The 19,278-nt window shown below is 62.7% G+C and overlaps 2 protein-coding genes across 3 annotated transcripts; both read right to left on the bottom strand.

Annotated features, from left to right (window-relative positions):
• Positions 1 to 293: 293 nt before the first annotated feature.
• LOC127036357 (P3 protein-like) lies at positions 294 to 3,562 on the bottom strand. The gene is made up of 2 exons (XM_050927148.1): positions 3,514 to 3,562; positions 294 to 2,032 (listed from the first exon to the last, which is right to left on the bottom strand). Exon 2 carries the CDS (start codon positions 1,911 to 1,913, stop codon positions 615 to 617), a length of 1,299 nt encoding a protein of 432 aa, XP_050783105.1. The 5' UTR covers positions 1,914 to 2,032; positions 3,514 to 3,562; the 3' UTR covers positions 294 to 614.
• Positions 3,563 to 6,469: 2,907 nt separating this feature from the next.
• Positions 6,470 to 13,040, bottom strand: LOC127036359 (protein FAM3A-like). 2 transcript variants are annotated; one of them, XM_050927150.1, is made up of 11 exons: positions 12,953 to 13,040; positions 11,485 to 11,566; positions 11,225 to 11,335; positions 10,800 to 10,823; positions 10,536 to 10,619; positions 9,142 to 9,265; positions 8,877 to 8,935; positions 8,618 to 8,668; positions 8,192 to 8,276; positions 7,673 to 7,799; positions 6,470 to 7,078 (listed from the first exon to the last, which is right to left on the bottom strand). In XM_050927150.1, exons 2-11 carry the CDS (start codon positions 11,495 to 11,497, stop codon positions 6,980 to 6,982), a joined length of 777 nt encoding a protein of 258 aa, XP_050783107.1. In that variant the 5' UTR covers positions 11,498 to 11,566; positions 12,953 to 13,040; the 3' UTR covers positions 6,470 to 6,979. The 2 variants fall into 2 exon arrangements, with proteins under 2 accessions (XP_050783107.1, XP_050783108.1); XM_050927151.1 differs by lacking the exon at positions 10,536 to 10,619.
• Positions 13,041 to 19,278: the final 6,238 nt, after the last annotated feature.

Below are 19,278 nucleotides of genomic sequence, written 5' to 3'. Positions count from 1 at the left end.
CCACCAAGTTTCCCCATTTCCTTGTTGCCATGAGGGTGTGGTGGGGAGAGGCATTAGACTTAGAAGTTGCACAGCAGAGAGGGGCCAGGAAGGCAGCCTGGCATGGGCCCCTGGCTTTCCCACTCTCCATGCCAGGGGTCAGGCACAGAGCAGCCTGCATTGGGGTCAGGACCCATGTTTGCTCTCAGGGTGGCAGCTGGGTTGTGCCTGTCCCAGCTGAGCAAAGGAAGCCCAGCTGCCTACAGCCCCCTCCTTTGCTTCTCCCCCACACCAGTAACAGCTCCATGCAAAACTGTGTTGCTCTCTTTCCTTTATTCGAACTGTCACCCTGTGGGAGGGGGGCTGTTCCCCCCTCCTGTAAACAGCCCAGGCCCCACACCCTGGGGGGCCACTGCCAGCAGCATAGAAAATACATCGTATAAAAATAAGGCTGGGTGTTTGGGGGCCCAATGTGAAGGTTTTGGCTTCCAATTGTCCCCGCAGGGAAGGGCCCTAGGCCCAGAGTCCCTTCTACAGCAGGTCCCTGAATTCTCCCATCTCTGCGCCCCAGGCAGTAGGCTCTCAGTGGCTGGAGAAGCACAGCACCCTTTGCAGCTGCCTCCAGCAGGGGATGCTCAGGGGCTGTCTGGCGGCCGCAGCTTCTTATAGAGAAGATGACCCAGCACGAGCAGTAGCATCTCGGCCGTGCTGCTCAGCGCCACCACGAAGGGGGCCTGGGAGGCGTAGTCAGCCTGCCGGCGGTGGAAGGAGAGCTGCAGGACCGCCAGGGCCAGCAGGCTGTTCTGCACTCCCACTTCGATGCTAACCGTCCGGCGGTGTGGGCCCGGCAGCCGAAGGCAGGCGGCCAGGAGGTAGCCCAGAAGGAGGCCAAAAAGGGGCACACTCAGCCCAGCCAGCACCACAGGGGAGCGCACATCTGCCAGAATGAACGCCCCCATGTGGTAGGCCATGAAGAGCCCACCCAGGATGAGGGTGAAGCTGAAGGGCTTGATAAGCAGCAGCAGCAGGCGGGCGACCCGGGGCAGCTTGCACTTCACCAGCAAGCCGGCCGAGATGGGTACTGCAATGAAGAGTAGCGTGGCCAGGATCTTGGCGAAGGGCACGTGCAGGCTCTGGTGGGCGCTCAGCAACCGCCCGTAGAGTGCTGAGGAGAGCGGCATCAGCCCGGCAGCCGCCACCGTGGACAGCAGCGTCATGGAGATGGCCAGGGTGACGTCCCCGCCCAGCAGGAGGCTGTAGAGGTACCCGCCACCCCCACCCGGGGAGGAGCAGGTGACGACCAGCCCTAGTGCCAACGCCTTGGGCAGGGCAAAGGCCAGTGACATGAGGTAGCCATAGAGGGGCATGGCAACGAACTGGCCCAGGATGCCCAGGAGGACGGGCTGGGGCTGGCGTGCCAGGTCCCGTAGTGCCTCCAGCTCCACCTTGCAGCCGAAGGCACACTTGTTGATGAAGATGAGGGGCAGGAGGGCGTAGAGCAGCGGGTTCTCCGAGAAGTGGCCCAGCCCTGGGTGCTCCGGCTCCTCGCCCGGCAGCACCCGCACCCGGAACTCGCCCCGCTCCTCCACCAGTTGGTGCTGGTCCAGCAGGCGCAGCTGGAGTGGCGCCAGCCCAGCCAGGCCCGAGCGGATGGCCACCACAAAACCCCCCGCCCCGCAGCACAGGGTGCTGACGTTCTCCACCGTCAGCACGGTGGGCGCGAGTGAGGCAGCGCTAAGCTGGGTACCACCCGCCGTCCTGTTGGCGCCCGGGTAGTGGCTGGACACTACCATGATGCCCCGGCTCCTCTCAGGGAAGTCGAATTCCAGGGTGCTGCCGTCGCCCATGCTCAGGTACCTGCCAGCCTGCTGCCCCCTGGCCAGCTGGGCCCAGCAGCCCAGCAGCAGCAGCAGGAGTGGCAGGACCTGTGCCATGCCAGGGGCTCTCACGGCCCACAGGCACCTGGTCTCTGGCGGCTCCGGCACATGGGGACGTCCCTCAGCCAGGACGCATGGGTGGCCTCTCCGCTCTGTCACCGGGTGTCCCCGCCAACCTGGGGGAGGGAATGGGAGAGGGTGAGAGGAGGAGCCTGAGGGGGTGGGAGGGGTCTTGGTCGAGGCTGCCAGCTCCTGGCTGCCCACCCTGGAGCAGGGAACTGGCCAAGCTGGACTGGGAGAAGGGGCAGCCCAGAGCCAGGCTGTGGGGTGAATGCATGGGGCAGGGATGGGGCAGGGATTATGGGGCAGGGGTTGTGGGGCAGGGGTGGCCATTCCCTCTCTCTTCAGTTGTGCTATCAAAGTTAGTAAGAGACAAGTAGAGAAGCCGATAACAGACACCCCCTCAAGACAACCCATATGCATCCCTCTCCCCATGGATAGCCCCCCTGCACACCCCCCTCCCTGATACCACCCACACCTTGCACCCTCCATCAACAAGGCACACATGGGTGGGGCAGTCCCTAAATGGTGCTCCACCCCGTAGGATCAGAGGTCACACAAGGGTATGGGGAGAGAGGTCAAACTCCTCCAGGACCCAGCCCCAGGCCTCCCCTCTCCAGCTCCAGGCAGGCCCCTGCCCTCTGACCCGCCCACCCCTCCTGCTAATCCCTGCAATACCCCACACTCTGAATCCTAGCTGGACCCCTGACCCTGCCGCTCCCCAGTGCGACCACCCCCAGCCCTACCAGCAAAGGGATGCAACCCCCCTACCCCTGCCCCCAAACAACTCCCCATTCCAGGTCCCAGCCCCCATAACCCTCACTAGCCCCCATCACTTATCTCCATCCCCCTCCTGCTTCCTGCTCGGTGCCCCCACCACCTCTCCCACCCCCCTCCTGCTACCTACCCCCCTCCGGTCCCCAGCCCCCTGGCCCCTCTCCCACCCCGCTCCTGCTACCTCCCCCTTCCGGTCCCCAGCCCCCTGGCCCCTCTCCCACCCCTCCCCCTCCTGCTACCTCCCCCCTCTGGTCTCCAGCCCCCGGCTCCTCTCCCTACCCCCTCTTGCTACCTCCCCCCTCCGGTCTCCAGCCCCCGGCCCCTCTCCCACCCCTCCCCCTCCTGCTACCTTCCCCCCCCGGTCCCCAGCCCCTTGGCCCCTCTCCCACCCGTCCCCTTCCTGCTACCTCCCCCCTGGCCTCTCTCCCACCCCTCCCCCCCCTGCTACCTCCCCCCCGGTCCCCAGCCCCTTGGCCCCTCGCCCACCCCTCCACCTCCCCCTCCTGCTACCTACCCCCCTCCGGTCCCCAGCCCCCTCTCCCACCCCGCTCCTGCTACCTCCCCCTTCCGGTCCCCAGCCCCTTGGCCCCTCTCCCACCCCTCCCCCTCCTGCTACCTCTCCCCTCTGGTCTCCAGCCCCCGGCTCCTCTCCCTACCCCTCCGGTCTCCAGCCCCCGGCCCCTCTCCCACCCGTCCCCTTCCTGCTACCTCCCCCCTGGCCTCTCTCCCACCCCTCCCCCTCCTGCTACCTCCCCCCCGGTCCCCAGCCCCCTGGCCCCTCTCCCACCCCTCCCCAGCCCCTCCCCCCCTTCCTCCGCACCTGGCACCGGCAACCCCACTCGACTCGGCTGCGCCCGTCTCCCTTCGGTCCCCCCCCTTCTTCTGCGTCACAGCCGCGGCCCCGCCCACGAGACATGATCTCACAATGGTCCAACCCACCACGGAAGTGAGTGCGCACCAAGGGGGCGGGGCCTGGGGGCCGGAAGTACGTTAAGGACAGGGACTAAGGACTCGCTGTACTGTGACTGGCTGGAACGCTGCCATCTCCTGTACTCTGATTGGTGGAGCTGGGGATACCCGGAGCGCTGATTGGCAGAACGCCTGATTGGTGCCCGCTTCACACGCAACGTTCTTCTCCACGCATTGGTGAAGGGGGGTTTACACCGCGCGTGGGTCCCCGGCCGCTGACACGTGACACCATGTTCGGGTACCCTAGGGGCTGTCACGTGACACCATGCTCGGGTGCCCTAGTGCTGTCATGTGACACCATGGTAGGCCCCCCCCCCCCCGGCCGCTGTCACGTGACACCATGCGCGGGTGCCCTAGTGCTGTCACGTGACACTACGGTAGGGCCCCCCCCGGCCGCTGACACGTGACACCATGCTCGGGTACCCTAGGGGCTGTCACGTGACACCATGCTCCGGTGCCCTAGTGCTGTCACGTGACACTATGGTAGGGTCCCCCAGGCGCTGACACGTGGCACCATGCTCAGGTACCCCGGGCGCTGACACGTGACTCCATGCTCGGGTACCCTAGTCCTGTCACCTGACACCATGCTCGGGTACCCTAGGCGCTGAGGGGTGGGTCGTGTCCCTGCCCCCTCCCCGCCATCTATCCTGTGATTGGTGGGATTGGGCCCCCCACCCCCAAGGTTTGTGTCAATAACATGAAATGGGCGGGCAAGGCCCAGCAAACACCAGGCCCCAAAACTTCTTTCCCCCTGCACACTCCCAGGCCTGGTCACCAGCTACCTCCCACCCCAGTGCCACAGCCAAATCCGGGGGTCATCGGTGGTGCCCTCTTCCACCCAGCCTCGCCCCAGGGCCCCTGGGGCCTGGCGTCAGCCCACGTCAGCCCTTGCTGCTTGTTTGTTCTCTTTTCCTCTCCCTGGGGTTGGGAGCGGCAGGGTCTGGGAACATTTCATCATCCTGCACACACCTGCGGCTCTGTCCTTCTGCCAGGCACGGCCAGGCCCATGTAGCTGGCCCCGGGAGCAGCCAGCACGCAGTTTGTTCTGACCCTTCACTCCTGAAGCTCGGCCTAGAGCCTCCAGGGTGGCACTGTCTCCTGCCCTAGCCCCACGTTTTATCCTGATTGCTGCTAACGATCTGTCTGACTGTCATACCTAGGAACTCTGGCTGGGAACCAGGCAGCTGTAGGGCTCGACTCTGGTCAGACACAGAAAAGGCCAGTCCCAGAGCCCCAGCGCTGACCAACTGTGCAGGCCCACATGCGCAGACAGACCCATAGGGCCAATAGCGTTCGCTCCACCATACTGCGGGCTCTGCACACCTCTAGCCCAATGGCTGGCAAGTCTAGGGCAGGAGAGTTTTAAGGTGAGGGCGGAAGGTGAGTCAGGCGCTGGCACAGGAACGGAGGCAGCACAAAAGATCTTTGACAGATTGGTAAGGGGGCAACAGAGGTTGGGTTCACGCGCAGCTCAGGGCCAGGGTTTGCCCCTTCCTTATTGAGTGAGAGATGACTGATGTCCATGGGGGAGCCATGAAGGGCCTCAAAAGTCAAGACAAACATGAATTGCTGGAGCAAGGGGGAGCTGTAGAGAGGGGAAGTGAGACCGGCAGTGGGACAGGCTAGGAGAATGACTGGCAGAACATGCTCACCAGCTGAGGTGCAGGGGAGGATGGTGATCAAAGGCAGAGGGCTCTGGGAAGAGCCCCAAGAACAATCACGGGCTAGAAAACCTGTCTTCCAGCAAGACACAACAAGAGCTCTATTAAAACGTAAGAATGGCCAGACTGGGTCAGCCCAAAGGTCCATCTAGCTCCATCTCCCAACAGTGGCCAATATCAGGTGCCCCAGAAGGAATGAACAGAACAGGAAATCAAGTGATCCATCCCATCACCCATTCCTCGCTTCTGGCAAACAGAGGCTAGGGACACCATCCCTGCCCATCCTGGCTAATAACCATTGATGGACCTGTCCTCCACTAATTAATCTAGTTCTTCATTGAACCATGTTTACTCTTGCCTGTCACAACATCCACTGGCAAATTGTTCCACAGACTGACTGTGCATTGAGAGAAGAAATACTTCCTTGTGTTTGTGTTAAACTTGCTGCCTATTCATTTCATTTGGCGAGCCCTAGTTCTTGTGTTAGGAGGAGTAAAGAACACTTCCTTATTTACTTTCTCCACACCAGTCATGATTGTATAGATCTCTACCATAACCCCTCGCTTAGTCGCCTCTTTTTCAAGATGAAAAGTCCCAGGCTTATTAATCTCTCCTCATATGGAAGCTGTTCCATGCCCCTAACCATTTTTGTTGCCCTTTTCTGAACCTTTTCCAATATCTCTTTTTTGAGATGGGATGACCATATCTACACAGAGTATTCAAGTTGTGGGTGTACGATGGATTTATATAGAGGCAATATATTTTCTGTCTTATTAGCTATCCCTTTCCTCAAAATTCCCCATATTGAGTGGATGTGTTCAGAGAACTCTCCACAATGACACCAAGATCTCTCGAGTGGTAACAGCTAATTTAGCCCCCATCCCTTTATATGGACAGTTGGGATTATATTTCCCAACGTGCATTACTTTGCATTTATCAATATTGAATTTCCTCTGCCCGTGGCTTGCCCAGACCCCAGTTTATTTAGCTTCACACAGAGGTTAAGGGTTGACTTGATCTCCTTCTCTCAGGACCTCGTGGGGCACAAATAGTAGGTGAGAGGCTCTTCAGCCGAGCAGAAGAAAGGCCACACCCCCTCCACCTCTGCCCCCATCACACCAGCCCCCAAGGATGGACACCAGCCTCTGCACTCTCTGCGCTGCATTTATTCAGACCCCATGGAGGGCCCAGGCTGTGGGACGTTACAGACCCCTCTGCCCTCAAGCTAGAACACCCCCCTCACCCCGCAGTTTCTCCTCTCAGCAGAGGGGGACACGACTAAATCACCACAGCAGGGAGGGGACTGACCCAAGCAGATCCCCATCCCCACCAGGCTGGAACTGGGGGCATCACTCTCCATGGAACGGGGATAATTCCAGGGTAGAGAAGAGGGAACAAGCCCCTCCACACTCAGAGACTGTCCGTAAGGGAAGGAATGCACCTGGGTTTAACACCTGCCTGGGGGAACAAGGCACTTAGAGGGGATGGGGCCTTGAATTCCCAGCCACCAGCGAAGAAATCAGTGGGGCAGGCACCCTGCCAGAAACAATCTGGCCCATCCTTGCGGGGGCCGGAGAAAGGGGACCCCCTGCCAGACCCAAGGAGCAAGCCCCCCTCCCCAGCATGGGGCAGACAGCACAGTGTCAGGGGAGGGGGTCACTGGCCATCAGCCTTTCTTTGGGGGATGCAGCCCTCCATCTCCAGCGCTTCCGGCCAGCCTTCGTACTTGTTGGTGCTCTTGCTGTTCTTGGTGTGCTGGGGGAGAGGACAGCCCACGTTAAGGCATAGAAGGGGCCCCCCAGCTTCTCCACCCCCTCAGTCCCAGGGCCCCCAGTCTCTTCCCCCCCCAAAAGCTGTGACCCACACTCCCAGCTTCTCCACCCCCTCAGTCCCAGGTCCCCCAGCCTCTTCCCCCCCCCCCCACAAACTGTGACCCATTCCCCTACCGGGCCCCCTCAGCTTCTCCACCCCCTCAGTCCCAGGGGCCCCAGCCTCTTCCCCCCCACAAGCTGTGACCCATCCCCCTACCAGCCCCCCCCCCAGCTTCTCCACCCCCTCAGTCCCAGGTCGCCCAGCCTCTCCGCCCCCCCCCCCCAAGCTGTGACCCATTCCCCTACCAGGCCCCCCCAGCTTCACCCCCTCAGTCCCAGGGGCCCCAGCCTCTTCCCCCCCCAAGCTGTGACCCATCCCCCCCTCCCCCAGGCCTCCACTCATGGAAATCTCTGCAGGCATGACAGGACACCTGCTGGCTGGCCCCAGGTCTGCCCTTGGGAAGCCAATCAGCTGGGGATGGGGAGATGAGTGGGGCTGGCCCCCAGGAACAGGGAAATGGGAGGGTGGGGGGCTCACCTGCTCAAAGGGGCTTTTGTCCTGCACCCCCTTGGCCCCCACGAAGACCCAGCTGTCGCGGAATCCAAGCTCCTTGGCCACGCTGCTGCCGAGCTCGCTGAAAATCCTCCGCGTCTCTTCGTTCATCCTGGGGGCAGAGCCCTGGCTCAGCAGGAGGATCAGGGCCCTGCACCGAGCCAGCCAGGGCCCCCACCTTGGGGCTGGATGGGAGCTGGCACCTGCCAGAGGGGAAAGGCCCCAGGCCCCATTCCCCACCCAGTGAGGCAGCTAGTCCCCGCCCTGGGGCCGGATGGGAGCTGGTGCCCCCTAGAGGGGAGAGGACCTATATCCTGCCCCCCAAGCCAGACAAGCCCCCCACCACTGGCCCTGAGGCTGGATGGGAGCCAGCATCCCCAGAGGGGTGAGGCCCCAGGCCCCATTCCCAACCCCCCTAAGCCAGCCAGTCCCCGCCCTGGGGCTGAATGGGAGCCGGCACCCCCAGAGGGGAAAGGCCCCACTGGGCCCGCATCCCACACCCACTTGGTGGCTGGGTCGTCGTATGAGGCCACGAACACCAGGGTTCCCTCGTGCAGCGTCCGAATGAATTTCAGCAGCTCGTTGACGTCTGGGGTGAAAGACGCAGGGTGAGTGCAGGCCTGGGCCCCCCTGACCCACAGGGTTCTCGTGAGCCTCCCCCGAGGTTCCTGCCTATCACACAGACCTCCCATACCAGGGTCTCCCAACTGGAGCCCCCATGGATTCCCCCCGCCCCCCAAGCCCCTCCCACAACATCCTCAGTGGCTGCCCCACGACCCCCAGCCCTCCTGCCCCACAGGGCTTCCAAGCCTCCTCCCCCCACACTTTCCTTTCTCTCACAGACTCCCCACCCCCTGCACCAGGCTCTCCCACCTGGAGCCCCCACAGATTCCCCCCCCCCGACATCCTCAGGTGCTGCCCCCCTCTCACCTCCAGCCCACATGTCGAAGAACCTGGCATCAATGAGCTCCCCATTGACCCCTGGAACCAGAGAGAGAGAGAGAGTCAGAGCCTGCCCCACCGCAGCCCCCCTCCTTCCCCAGGCCAGCTCCCCTTTCCTGGCCCTGGTGCCCCCTCCCCAGTTCCCCACACCCTCTGCAGCCCCCCTCTTCCCCAGCCCCCCCATACTCTCTGCCCTGCCCAGTGCCCGACACCACAACAATGTTCCCCCTCCCCCCCCCCCACTCACCATTCACCAGGGCGATGTTCAGGCCCCGCCCCACATTGTTCTTCACGCTGCTCATTAGCCTGGAATGAAAGTGAGGTGAGAACAGCCCACCCACCACCTACAGGGGAACAGGGACACCTGGGTTCTTTCCCTGGCTCTGGCAGGGGCGTGCAGTCCAGTGGGCTGGGAGGCAGCCCGGACTCCTGGGTCCGCCCCACAGTTCTGCCCCTGATTAGCACGCTGCCTTCTCTCACCTTCCATGCTGAGCCCCGAACCCGCAACTCACATTTTATCCTCCAGGCAGATCTTGGGCCCGATGACGTTGGCGGCACCGCTGACCAGGCGGAAGGCGAGATGCTGCTCGGGGCAGGGCTGTGGGAGGCCACACTTATACCTCCTGGGCCGCGGCTCTGGGGAGATGTGGGGAGGTCGCCAAGACACCCTCATATCACACACCACCCCTGGTACCCTGGGCTAGGCAGCTCCCACACCAGTCAAGGGTGCCATGGCCCCACCATGAGGGGGACGGGCTCCTGGGAGGGGGGCACTAGTGGGGGAACGTGAGCTGAGGGACATAGGACCACGGGAGTCACCTGTTAAATGGAGGGGTCCTCCTCCCTCACCCTATGGGATTGGGACACCCTCCACCCCTGCCGGTAGGGACACTTGAGGTGATGCACCAGGGTCCCTGCCCCTGTATCTGGGACCCAGCCCCCTGCTACCACAGCCTCCCATGGGGTCCTGCTCCCAGCCTGGGACCCAGCCCCCTGCTACCCGCTCCCATGGGGTCCAAGCTCCCGGCCTGGGACCCAGCCCCCTGCTACCGCCCCCATGAGGTCCTGCTCCCAAACTGGGACCCAATCCCCTGCTACCGCCCCAACCCCTGCCATGAGGTCCCTGCTCCCAGCCTGGGACCCAGCCCCCTATGGGGTCCCTGCTCCTAGCCTGGGACCCAGCCCCCTGCTACCACAGCCCCCCATGGGGTCCCTGCTCCCAGCCTAGGACCCAATCCCCTGCTACCACAGCTCCCCATGGGGTCCTGGCTCCCAGCCTGGGACCCAGCCCCCCGCTGCCCACCCCCCGCCATGAGGTCCCGGCTCCCGGCCTGGGACCCAGCCCCCCGCTGCCCACCCCCCGCCATGAGGTCCCGGCTCCCAGCCTGGGACCCAGCCCAGGAGCTGCCCCCCGCCATGAGGTCCCTGCTCCCAGCCTGGGACCCAGCCCCCTGCTACCACAGCCCCCCATGGGGTCCTGGCTCCTAGCCTGGGACCCAGCCCCCCGCTGCCCACCCCCCGCCATGAGGTCCCGGCTCCCGGCCTGGGACCCAGCCCCCCGCTGCCCACCCCCCGCCATGAGGTCCCGGCTCCCAGCCTGGGACCCAGCCCAGGAGCTGCCCCCCGCCATGAGGTCCCTGCTCCCAGCCTGGGACCCAGCCCCCTGCTACCACAGCCCCCCATAGGGTCCCTGCTCCCAGCCTGGGACCCAGCCCCCTGCTGCCCCCCGCCATGGGGGCCCTGCTCCCAGCCTGGGACCCAGTCCCCTGCTGCCCCCCGCCATGGGTTCCCTGCTCCCACCTTGGGACCCAGCCCCCTGCTGCCCCCCGCCATGGGTTCCCTGCTCCCACCTTGGGACCCAGCCCCCCGCTACCGCTGCCCTCCACTCCCCAGGCCAGAGACTCACTGTTGTGTCTGCTTCTGGCTCCCGCCCTGCCTGAGGGGGCGGTGCTGGCCTGAAGGGGCACAGCCGAGCTGCCCCAGCCTGACACTGGGGGCAAGAAGAGAGGGGGCTGGTGAGGGGAAGGGGAAGCACCCTGGAGCCCAGCCCCCCTTCTCTCCCCAGACTGGGCCGCCAGCCAGGACCCCCTGCCCCCAGCATGGCACAGACCCAGGGGAGAGCAGGACAAGCCCCTGTCCCAGAGTAGCAGCTCCTTGGCCAGTCACTCACCTGCCATGGGGAGGTTCTCAGGACCTGTGGGGAGAGAAAAAGCAGCCCCAGTGACTCACAGCACAATATGCCCAACCCCCACCACCACGCTGGGGGTCCAGAACTTGGTCTCTACGTCCTTCCCCCCTGCCCACTGCTTGGGGGGCAGGAGTCTGCCCCAGGCAAAGACCTCGCCACCCAACCCCGCCAGGATTTAGGGCCTTGTACCATAGCACTGGGTGGAGTCATCCCCTGTGAAACTCCCTGCCAAAAGGCAACCGGGTGTCCTTACTGGGGGAGGGGGGATACTGCAGCCCTTGGCCCCCCCAATCCCAAGGGCAGATCCCTCCAGGGGGCACCCCTGCTCCTGCCACTATAGCTGTGGATGACGTTTCCCTGTGGAACTGCCTGCCACAAGATGCCCATGGGGGGGGGGCAGCTCTTACTGCTGAGAAGCTGCTGGAGGCGAGAGAAGCCACTCTGGGTGCCCAGCAGGAGGCTGACGAGGATCCAGGTGAGCCCAGCAGTGAGGATGATCACCACCACGCGTAGGGGACCTTGGGGGAGGGAAGCAGGGGCTCAGAGCTGGGGCATGAGGCACAGCCAGCCCCCCCAGAGCAGGCCCCCCCTTGCTGCAAACTCAGCCCCCACACCCAACCCCCCCTACTGCCCACACCAGCCCCCCACAGCCAACCCAGCCTCTCACCTGCCAGTCTCATGGCACCGTCCAAGGGCTCCCTCCGCCCCAGGGGGGCGGAAGGTGGAGTCTGAGAGCAGAGGAACCGGAGCTGGAAGGGAAGTGAAAGGTCGGTCAGAGTCCAGAACCAGCCCAAATCCTGTGACCCACCTGCCCCACAGCCTCCATCTCCCCAGGGTACCCCAACCCCACAGCTCCCCAATACCCTCACACCTCACTTCCCTCACAGCCCCCATCTTCTCCAGGGTACCCCAACCCCCACAATACCCTCACACACACCACTTCCCCCACAGCCCCCATCTCCCCAGGGTACCCCAACCCCCACAGCCCCCCAATACCCTCAAACACACCGCTTCTCCCACAGCTCCCATCCCCTCCAGGGTACCACAACCCCCACACCCCACTTCCCTCACAGCCCCCATCTCCCCCAGGGTACCCCAACTCCCACAGCCCCCCAATAGCCTCACACACACCGCTTCTCCCACAGCCCCCATCTCCCATAGGGTACCCCAACCCCCACAGCCCCCCAATACCCTCACACACCCCACTTCCCCCACAGCTCCCATCCCCTCCAGGGTACCCCAACTCCCACAGCCCCCCAATACCCTCACACACCCCACTTCCCCCACAGCTCCCATCCCCTCCAGGGTACCCCAACTCCCACAGCCCCCCAATACCCTCACACACACCACTTCCCCCGCAGCCCCCATCTCCCCAGGGTACCCCAACCCCACAGCCCCCCAATACCCTCACACACACCGCTTCTCCCACAGCTCCCATCCCCTCCAGGGTGCCACAACCCCACAGCTCCCCAATACCCTCACACCTCACTTCCCTCACAGCCCCCATCTTCTCCAGGGTACCCCAACCCCCACAATACCCTCACACACACCCCTTCCCCCACAGCCCCCATCTCCCCAGGGTACCCCAACCCCCACAGCCCCCCAATACCCTCACACACACCGCTTCTCCCACAGCTCCCATCCCCTCCAGGGTACCACAACCCCCACATACCCTCACACCCCACTTCCCTCACAGCCCCCATCTCCTCCAGGGTACCCCAACTCCCACAGCCCCCCAATACCCTCAAACACACCGCTTCTCCCACAGCCCCCATCTCCCATAGGGTACCCCAACCCCCACAGCCCCCCAATACTCTCACACACGCCACTTCCCCCACAGCTCCCATCCCCTCCAGGGTACCCCAACCCCCACAGCCCCCCAATACTCTCACACACACTGCTTCTCCCACAGCCCCCATCTCCCCCAGGGTACCCCAACTCCCACAGCCCCCCAACACCCTCACACACACCCCGCTTCCCCCAGCCCCCTAGCCCCACAGAGTCCCCCCGCAGCCCCGATAAGCCCCGTGTGCGCCCCACATCTCCCAACCCCCCCGATACTGTCACACACCCCATAGCCGCTCCAACTCCCCCTCGATACCCGCTAATCCTCCTGCCCCCCAGGCGCTGCTCACCGGGCGGCTCCTGCTCGCAGCTCCGGCTCCAGCGGGCCGCGGCCCGGAGCAGGGAGGAACCGAGCGAGCCCCGGAACCCGCCTCCCGATTCTCCCGCCCCCCCCTCGGCTCCGCCCCCCACCATAGCCACCCTCCGGCTCCGCCCCACCCCGCTAGGAAACGCCTCTAGCTCCGCCCCCACCCCGCTAGAACCCGCCCCGGCTCCGCCCCCGGCTCTAGCTCCGCCCCCCACCATAGCCACCCTCCGGCTCCGCCCCACCCCGCTAGGAAACGCCTCTAGCTCCGCCCCCACCCCGCTAGAACCCGCCCCGGCTCCGCCCCCGCCTCTAGCTCCGCCCCCACCATAGCCACCCCGCTAGAACCCGCCCCGGCTCCGCCCCCGCCTCTAGCTCCGCCCCCCACCATAGCCACCCCCCCGGCTCCGCCCCACCCCGCTAGGAAACGCCTCTAGCTCCGCCCCCACCCCGCTAGAACCCGCCCCGGCTCCGCCCCCGCCTCTAGCTCCGCCCCCCACCATGGCAACCCTCCGGCTCCGCCCCACCCCGCTAGGAAACGCCTCTAGCTCCGCCCCCCACCATAGCCACCCTCCGGCTCCGCCCCACCCCGCTAGGAAACGCCTCTAGCTCCGCCCCCACCATGGCAACTCTCCGGCTCCGCCCCACCCCGCTAGGAAACGCCTCTAGCTCCGCCCCCACCCCGCTAGAACCCGCCCCGGCTCCGCCCCCGCCTCTAGCTCCGCCCCCCCACCATGGCAACCCTCCGGCTCTGCCCCACCCCGCTAGGAAACGCCTCTAGCTCCGCCCCCACCCCGCTAGAACCCGCCCCGGCTCCGCCCCCGCCTCTAGCTCCGCCCCCACCATAGCCACCCCGCTAGAACCCGCCCCGGCTCCGCCCCCGCCTCTAGCTCCGCCCCCCACCATAGCCACCCCCCCGGCTCCGCCCCACCCCGCTAGGAAACGCCTCTAGCTCCGCCCCCACCCCGCTAGAACCCGCCCCGGCTCCGCCCCCGCCTCTAGCTCCGCCCCCCACCATGGCAACCCTCCGGCTCCGCCCCACCCCGCTAGGAAACGCCTCTAGCTCCGCCCCCCACCATAGCCACCCTCCGGCTCCGCCCCACCCCGCTAGGAAACGCCTCTAGCTCCGCCCCCACCATGGCAACTCTCCGGCTCCGCCCCACCCCGCTAGGAAACGCCTCTAGCTCCGCCCCCACCCCGCTAGAACCCGCCCCGGCTCCGCCCCCGCCTCTAGCTCCGCCCCCCACCATGGCAACCCTCCGGCTCTGCCCCACCCCGCTAGGAAACGCCTCTAGCTCCGCCCCCACCCCGCTAGAACCCGCCCCGGCTCCGCCCCCGCCTCTAGCTCCGCCCCCACTATAGCCACCCTCCGGCTCCAGGACCCTCCCATGGCTCCGCACACCACCCCACTAGGATCCGCCCCTGGCTCCGCCCCGCACTATATCCACCCTCCGGCTCCGGCCTCTGCCCCGCTTGGACCCGCCTCTAGCTCCACCCCCCATTATCTCCACCTTCCGGCTCCGCCCCCCCCCCCCCCCGCTAGGACACAAGCCTGGCTCCACCTCCCGCCTATAGCTCCGCCCCCCGCCTATATCCACCCCCCAGCTCCGCCCCCTAGCCTGTAGGACCCGCCCCTTGCTCCACACCCACCTATATCCACCCTCCTGATCCGCCCCTGGGTACCCACCCCCAATCCTTTGCCCCCCCTCCTTGCCTGGATCCACCCCCTCCCCATCCCCACAGCCCAGCTCCCACCCACATATTGCAGGGGGAGGTCTGGGGCAGTGGGGCAGGGCCCCCCCCCCCCAGATAGGAGTTTCCATCCGGGGGCACAGAAAGAGGCTGCAATTGTGACGGTCTGTTAACTGGCCCTTAATTATACCCGGCTGGACAAAGTGGTGACAATGTGGGGGGTCCTCTAGGGCGAGTGGGGGCTCTTCTCAGTGGGGATGGAGAAAAGTGGGGGGAAATCTCTCCCTGGAGGAGGGGCCCAGGACACTGGGGGCATGTTCCCAGGAACAGCCCCATGGGCCACCTAGACCTGTGTCCCAACTCCCATAATCAGAGGAGTGGCCGTGTTAGTCTGGATCTGTAAAAGCAGCAAAGAATCCTGTGGCACCTTATAGACTAACAGACGTTTTAGAGCATGAGCTTTCGTGGGTGAATACCCACTTCGTCAGATGCATGTAGTGGAAATTTCCAGGGGCAGGTATATATATGCAGGCAAGCTAGAGATAATGAGGTTAGTTCAATCAGGGAGGATGAGGCCCTGTTCTAGCAGCTGAGGTGTGAAAACCAAGGGAGGAGAAACTGGTTCTGTAACTGGCAAGCCATTCACAGTCTTTGTTTAATCCTGAGCTGATGATGTCAAATTTGCAGATGAACTGAAGCCCAGCATTTTCTCTTTGAAGTCTGGTCCTGAAGTTTTTTTGCTGCAGGATGGCCACCTTAAGGTCTGCTATAGTGTGGCCAGGGAGGTTGAAGTGTTCTCCTACAGGTTTTTGTATATTGCCATTCCTAATATCTGATTTGTGTCCGTTTATCCTTTTCCGTAGCGACTGTCCAGTTTGCCCGATGTACATAGCAGAGGGGCATTGCTGGCATATGATGGCGTATATTACATTGGTGGACGTGCAGGTGAATGAACTGGTGATGGTGTGGCTGATCTGGTTAGGTCCTGTAATTGTGTGTGAGGATCCTATTTCAAATTTGATGACAATATATATCTCCAGATCAGTGGCACAGCTATGGGCACCCGCTTGGCCCCACAATATGGCAATATTTTTATGGCCAACCTGGAACAACGCTTCCTCAGCTCTCGTCCACTCACGCCCCTTCTCTACCTACGCTACATTGATGACATCTTCATCATCTGGACCCATGGGAAGGAGACTCTGGAAAAATTCCACCACGATTTCAACAGCTTCCACCCCACCATCAACCTCAGCCTGGACCAATCTACACGGGAGGTCCACTTCCTAGACACCACGGTGCAAATAAGTGATGGTCACATTACCACCACTCTATACTGAAAAGCTACCGACCGCTATGCCTACCTTCATGCCTCCAGCTTCCATCCCGGACACATCACACGATCCATTGTCTACAGCCAAGCACTGAGGTACAACCGCATCTGCTCTAACCCCTCAGACAGAGACCAACACCTACAAAATCTCCACCAAGCATTCTCAAAACTACAATACCCGCATGAGGAAATAAGGAAACAGATCAACAGAGCCAGACGTGTACCCAGAAGCCTCCCACTGCAAGACAAACCCAAGAAAGAAACCAACAGGACTCCACTGGCCATCACATACAGTCCCCAGCTAAAACCTCTCCAACGCATCATCAGGGACCTACAACCCATCCTGGACGATGATCCCACACTTTCACAGGCCTTGGGTGGCAGGCCAGTCCTCACCCACAGGCCACCTGCCAACCTGAAACACATTCTCACCAGTAACTGCACACCGCACCATAGTAACTCTAGCTCAGGAACCAATCCATGCAACAAACCTCGATGCCAGCTCTGCCCACATATCTACACCAGCGACACCATCACAGGACCTAACCAGATCAGCCACACCATCACCGGTTAATTCACCTGCACGTCCACCAATGTAATATACGCCATCATATGCCAGCAATGCCCCTCTGCTATGTACATCGGCCAAACTGGACAGTTGCTACGGAAAAGGATAAATGGACACAAATCAGACATTAGGAATGGCAATATACAAAAACCTGTAGGAGAACACTTCAACCTCCCTGGCCACACTATAGCAGACCTTAAGGTGGCCATCCTGCAGCAAAAAATCTTCAGAACCAGACTTCAAAGAGAAACTGCTGGGCTTCAGTTTATCTGCAAATTTGACACCATCAGCTCAGGATTAAACAAAGACTGTGAATGGCTTGCCAATTACAGAACCAGTTTCTCCTCCCTTGGTTTTCACACCTCAACTGCTAGAACAGGGCCTCATCCTCCCTGATTGAACTACCTCATTATCTCTAGCTTGCCTGCATATATATACCTGCCCCTGGAAATTTCCACTACATGCATCTGACGAAGTGGGTATTCACCCACGAAAGCTCATGCTCTAAAACGTCTGTTAGTCTATAAGGTGCCACAGGATTCTTTGCTGCTTTTACAACTCCCATAATGCTGCAATGCCCCAGCATGAAATGAATGAACCTTGGAGATGGAGGGGGGCATGCTGTTCCCACACCTCACCCCAGAAGTGGCTGCATCTCAGCACTGGGCAAAGGCTCTCCGTATAACCAGCCCCTTTGCCCTGCCATGGGGTGTGTGTGCGTCAGAGCTGGGCGAGGGGTCCCTGTGTAACCAGCCCCTGCCCCACCCCAGAGGGGCCACATCCTGGCACTGGGCAGGGGGGTCCCTGTATAACCAGCGCCTGCCAGAGCTGCCCACAGCCGAGTGCTGGAGTATGAGGGTGTGTGTGCGCATACACACACACATACACTCTCTGGTGGGCTCTTTTTTAACACTTCCCTGACCCACATGGGACCCTGCCAAGCCCTAGCCCTCAGTGCTGTTGAGTGGCAGGGAGTCCCACTGGTTTGCGGTGAACAAGTTACCCCCGCTTCTCCATGAGCCACAAACGCCAAGCGCCACCCTCCTTCCAGGTGGCATTTTAGCCTGTCCCCTCCAAGAAAACATCAATTGCAGCATTCTCTCTCCATCTTCATACCAGGACGCCTGGATTCTCTCCTTTAGAGAGTGAGGCGGGGGGGGGCGGTGCTGGGAGCCGGACTCCTGGGTTCTCTCCCTTAGAGCGTGAGGGGGGGGCGGTGCTGGGAGCCAGACTCCTGGGTTCTCTCCCTTAGAGCGTGGGGGGGGGGAGCGGTGCTGGGAGCCGGACTCCTGGGTTCTGTCCCTTAGAGCGTGAGGGGGGGCGGTGCTGGGAGCCGGACTCCTGGGTTCTCTCCCTTAGAGCGTGAGGGGGGGCGGTGCTGGGAGCTGGACTCCTGGGTTCTCTCCCTTAGAGCGTGAGGGGGGGCGGTGCTGGGAGCTGGACTCCTGGGTTCTCTCCCTTAGAGCGTGGGGGGGGGAGCGGTGCTGGGAGCCGGACTCCTGGGTTCTGTCCCTTAGAGCGTGAGGGGGGGCGGTGCTGGGAGCCGGACTCCTGGGTTCTCTCCCTTAGAGCGTGAGGGGGGGCGGTGCTGGGAGCTGGACTCCTGGGTTCTCTCCCAGCTCTGGGGGCATAAATATATTTCTTCTGTAGACATGGAGCTCATAAAGATGTATGAGCTACCCCTGATACTTCTATAGACATGGGGCTCTAAGCGCCCTTGTTCAACCACCACTGAGCAGCTTTGTACCCAGCAGAGGGCGCTGTCCTACCATAGCAGCCCAGAGACTCTGGGCCCAGCCCCGCAAGCTGGGGCGAGGCTCTGGGGCGCTTAAAATCCTAATGGGTTGCCAGGTGTGGGCATGCTGGGTTCTGGTATAAGCCCCTCCCCGTTCTAACTCACCAGCCCCCCGCCTCCCAGAGCTGGGGGGGAGAACCCAGGAGTCCTGGCTCCCAGCCCCCACTGCCCTCCCAGAGCTGGGGGAAGAACCCAGGAGTCCTGGCTCCCAGCTTCCGCCCCACCCTCTCAGCTCAGTGTGTCACTGTGCATCAAGCAATTAATGTGCTAAAAGCCCCGTGGATCATAATTAATCTTTATGAGCCAGGGCCTGAGCTTGCCACAACCATCTCCCCTCCCCCATCCACGTCAGGGGAGATTTATGGGGCGGTGTGTGTAGGGAGACGAGCCAGGGATGGGTCTGGAACATGTCTGAGGTTTGCATTGCAGGCGAGCGGTACATCCTGGGGGTGGGGATGGACATGCCTCACCCCTGAGCCCCCCAAGCCACCAATCCAACAGCCCCTGGATTGCTAGAGAAGGACCCACAACTGTACTCAGCATTTCAGCTGCAGCTTGTGACATCACAGTGCTGGGCCTCCCTTAATGAGAGTGGGGGGAAGGGAGGGGCTGCACCCCCCTCACCAGGGAAACTGAGACACTTGGGGCTCAGGTATTAACCCAGCCCCGCACCAACTGCAACCCAGTAAACCGCCACTTCCCCCCAGAGCCAGGGAGAGAACCCAGGAGTCCTGTCAGGGCCACTCAGAGGATTCAGGGAGCCTGGGGTCTTCGGCGGCGGGGGTCCTTCCGCTCCGGGTCTTCAGGGCACTTCAGCGGCGGGTTCCAGAGCGAGTGAAGGACTGGCTGCCGAATTGCCAAATTGCCACGGAAGCAGCTCTGGGTCTTCGGCGGCCGGTCCTTCACTCACTTCAGGTGCATTCG

Source organism: Gopherus flavomarginatus, chromosome 18, assembly GCF_025201925.1.
Source record: "Gopherus flavomarginatus isolate rGopFla2 chromosome 18, rGopFla2.mat.asm, whole genome shotgun sequence".
NCBI lineage: Eukaryota > Metazoa > Chordata > Testudines > Testudinidae > Gopherus > Gopherus flavomarginatus.
The sequence above is the reverse complement of the archived record's forward strand: the minus strand, read 5'-3'. Positions and strand labels throughout refer to the sequence as shown.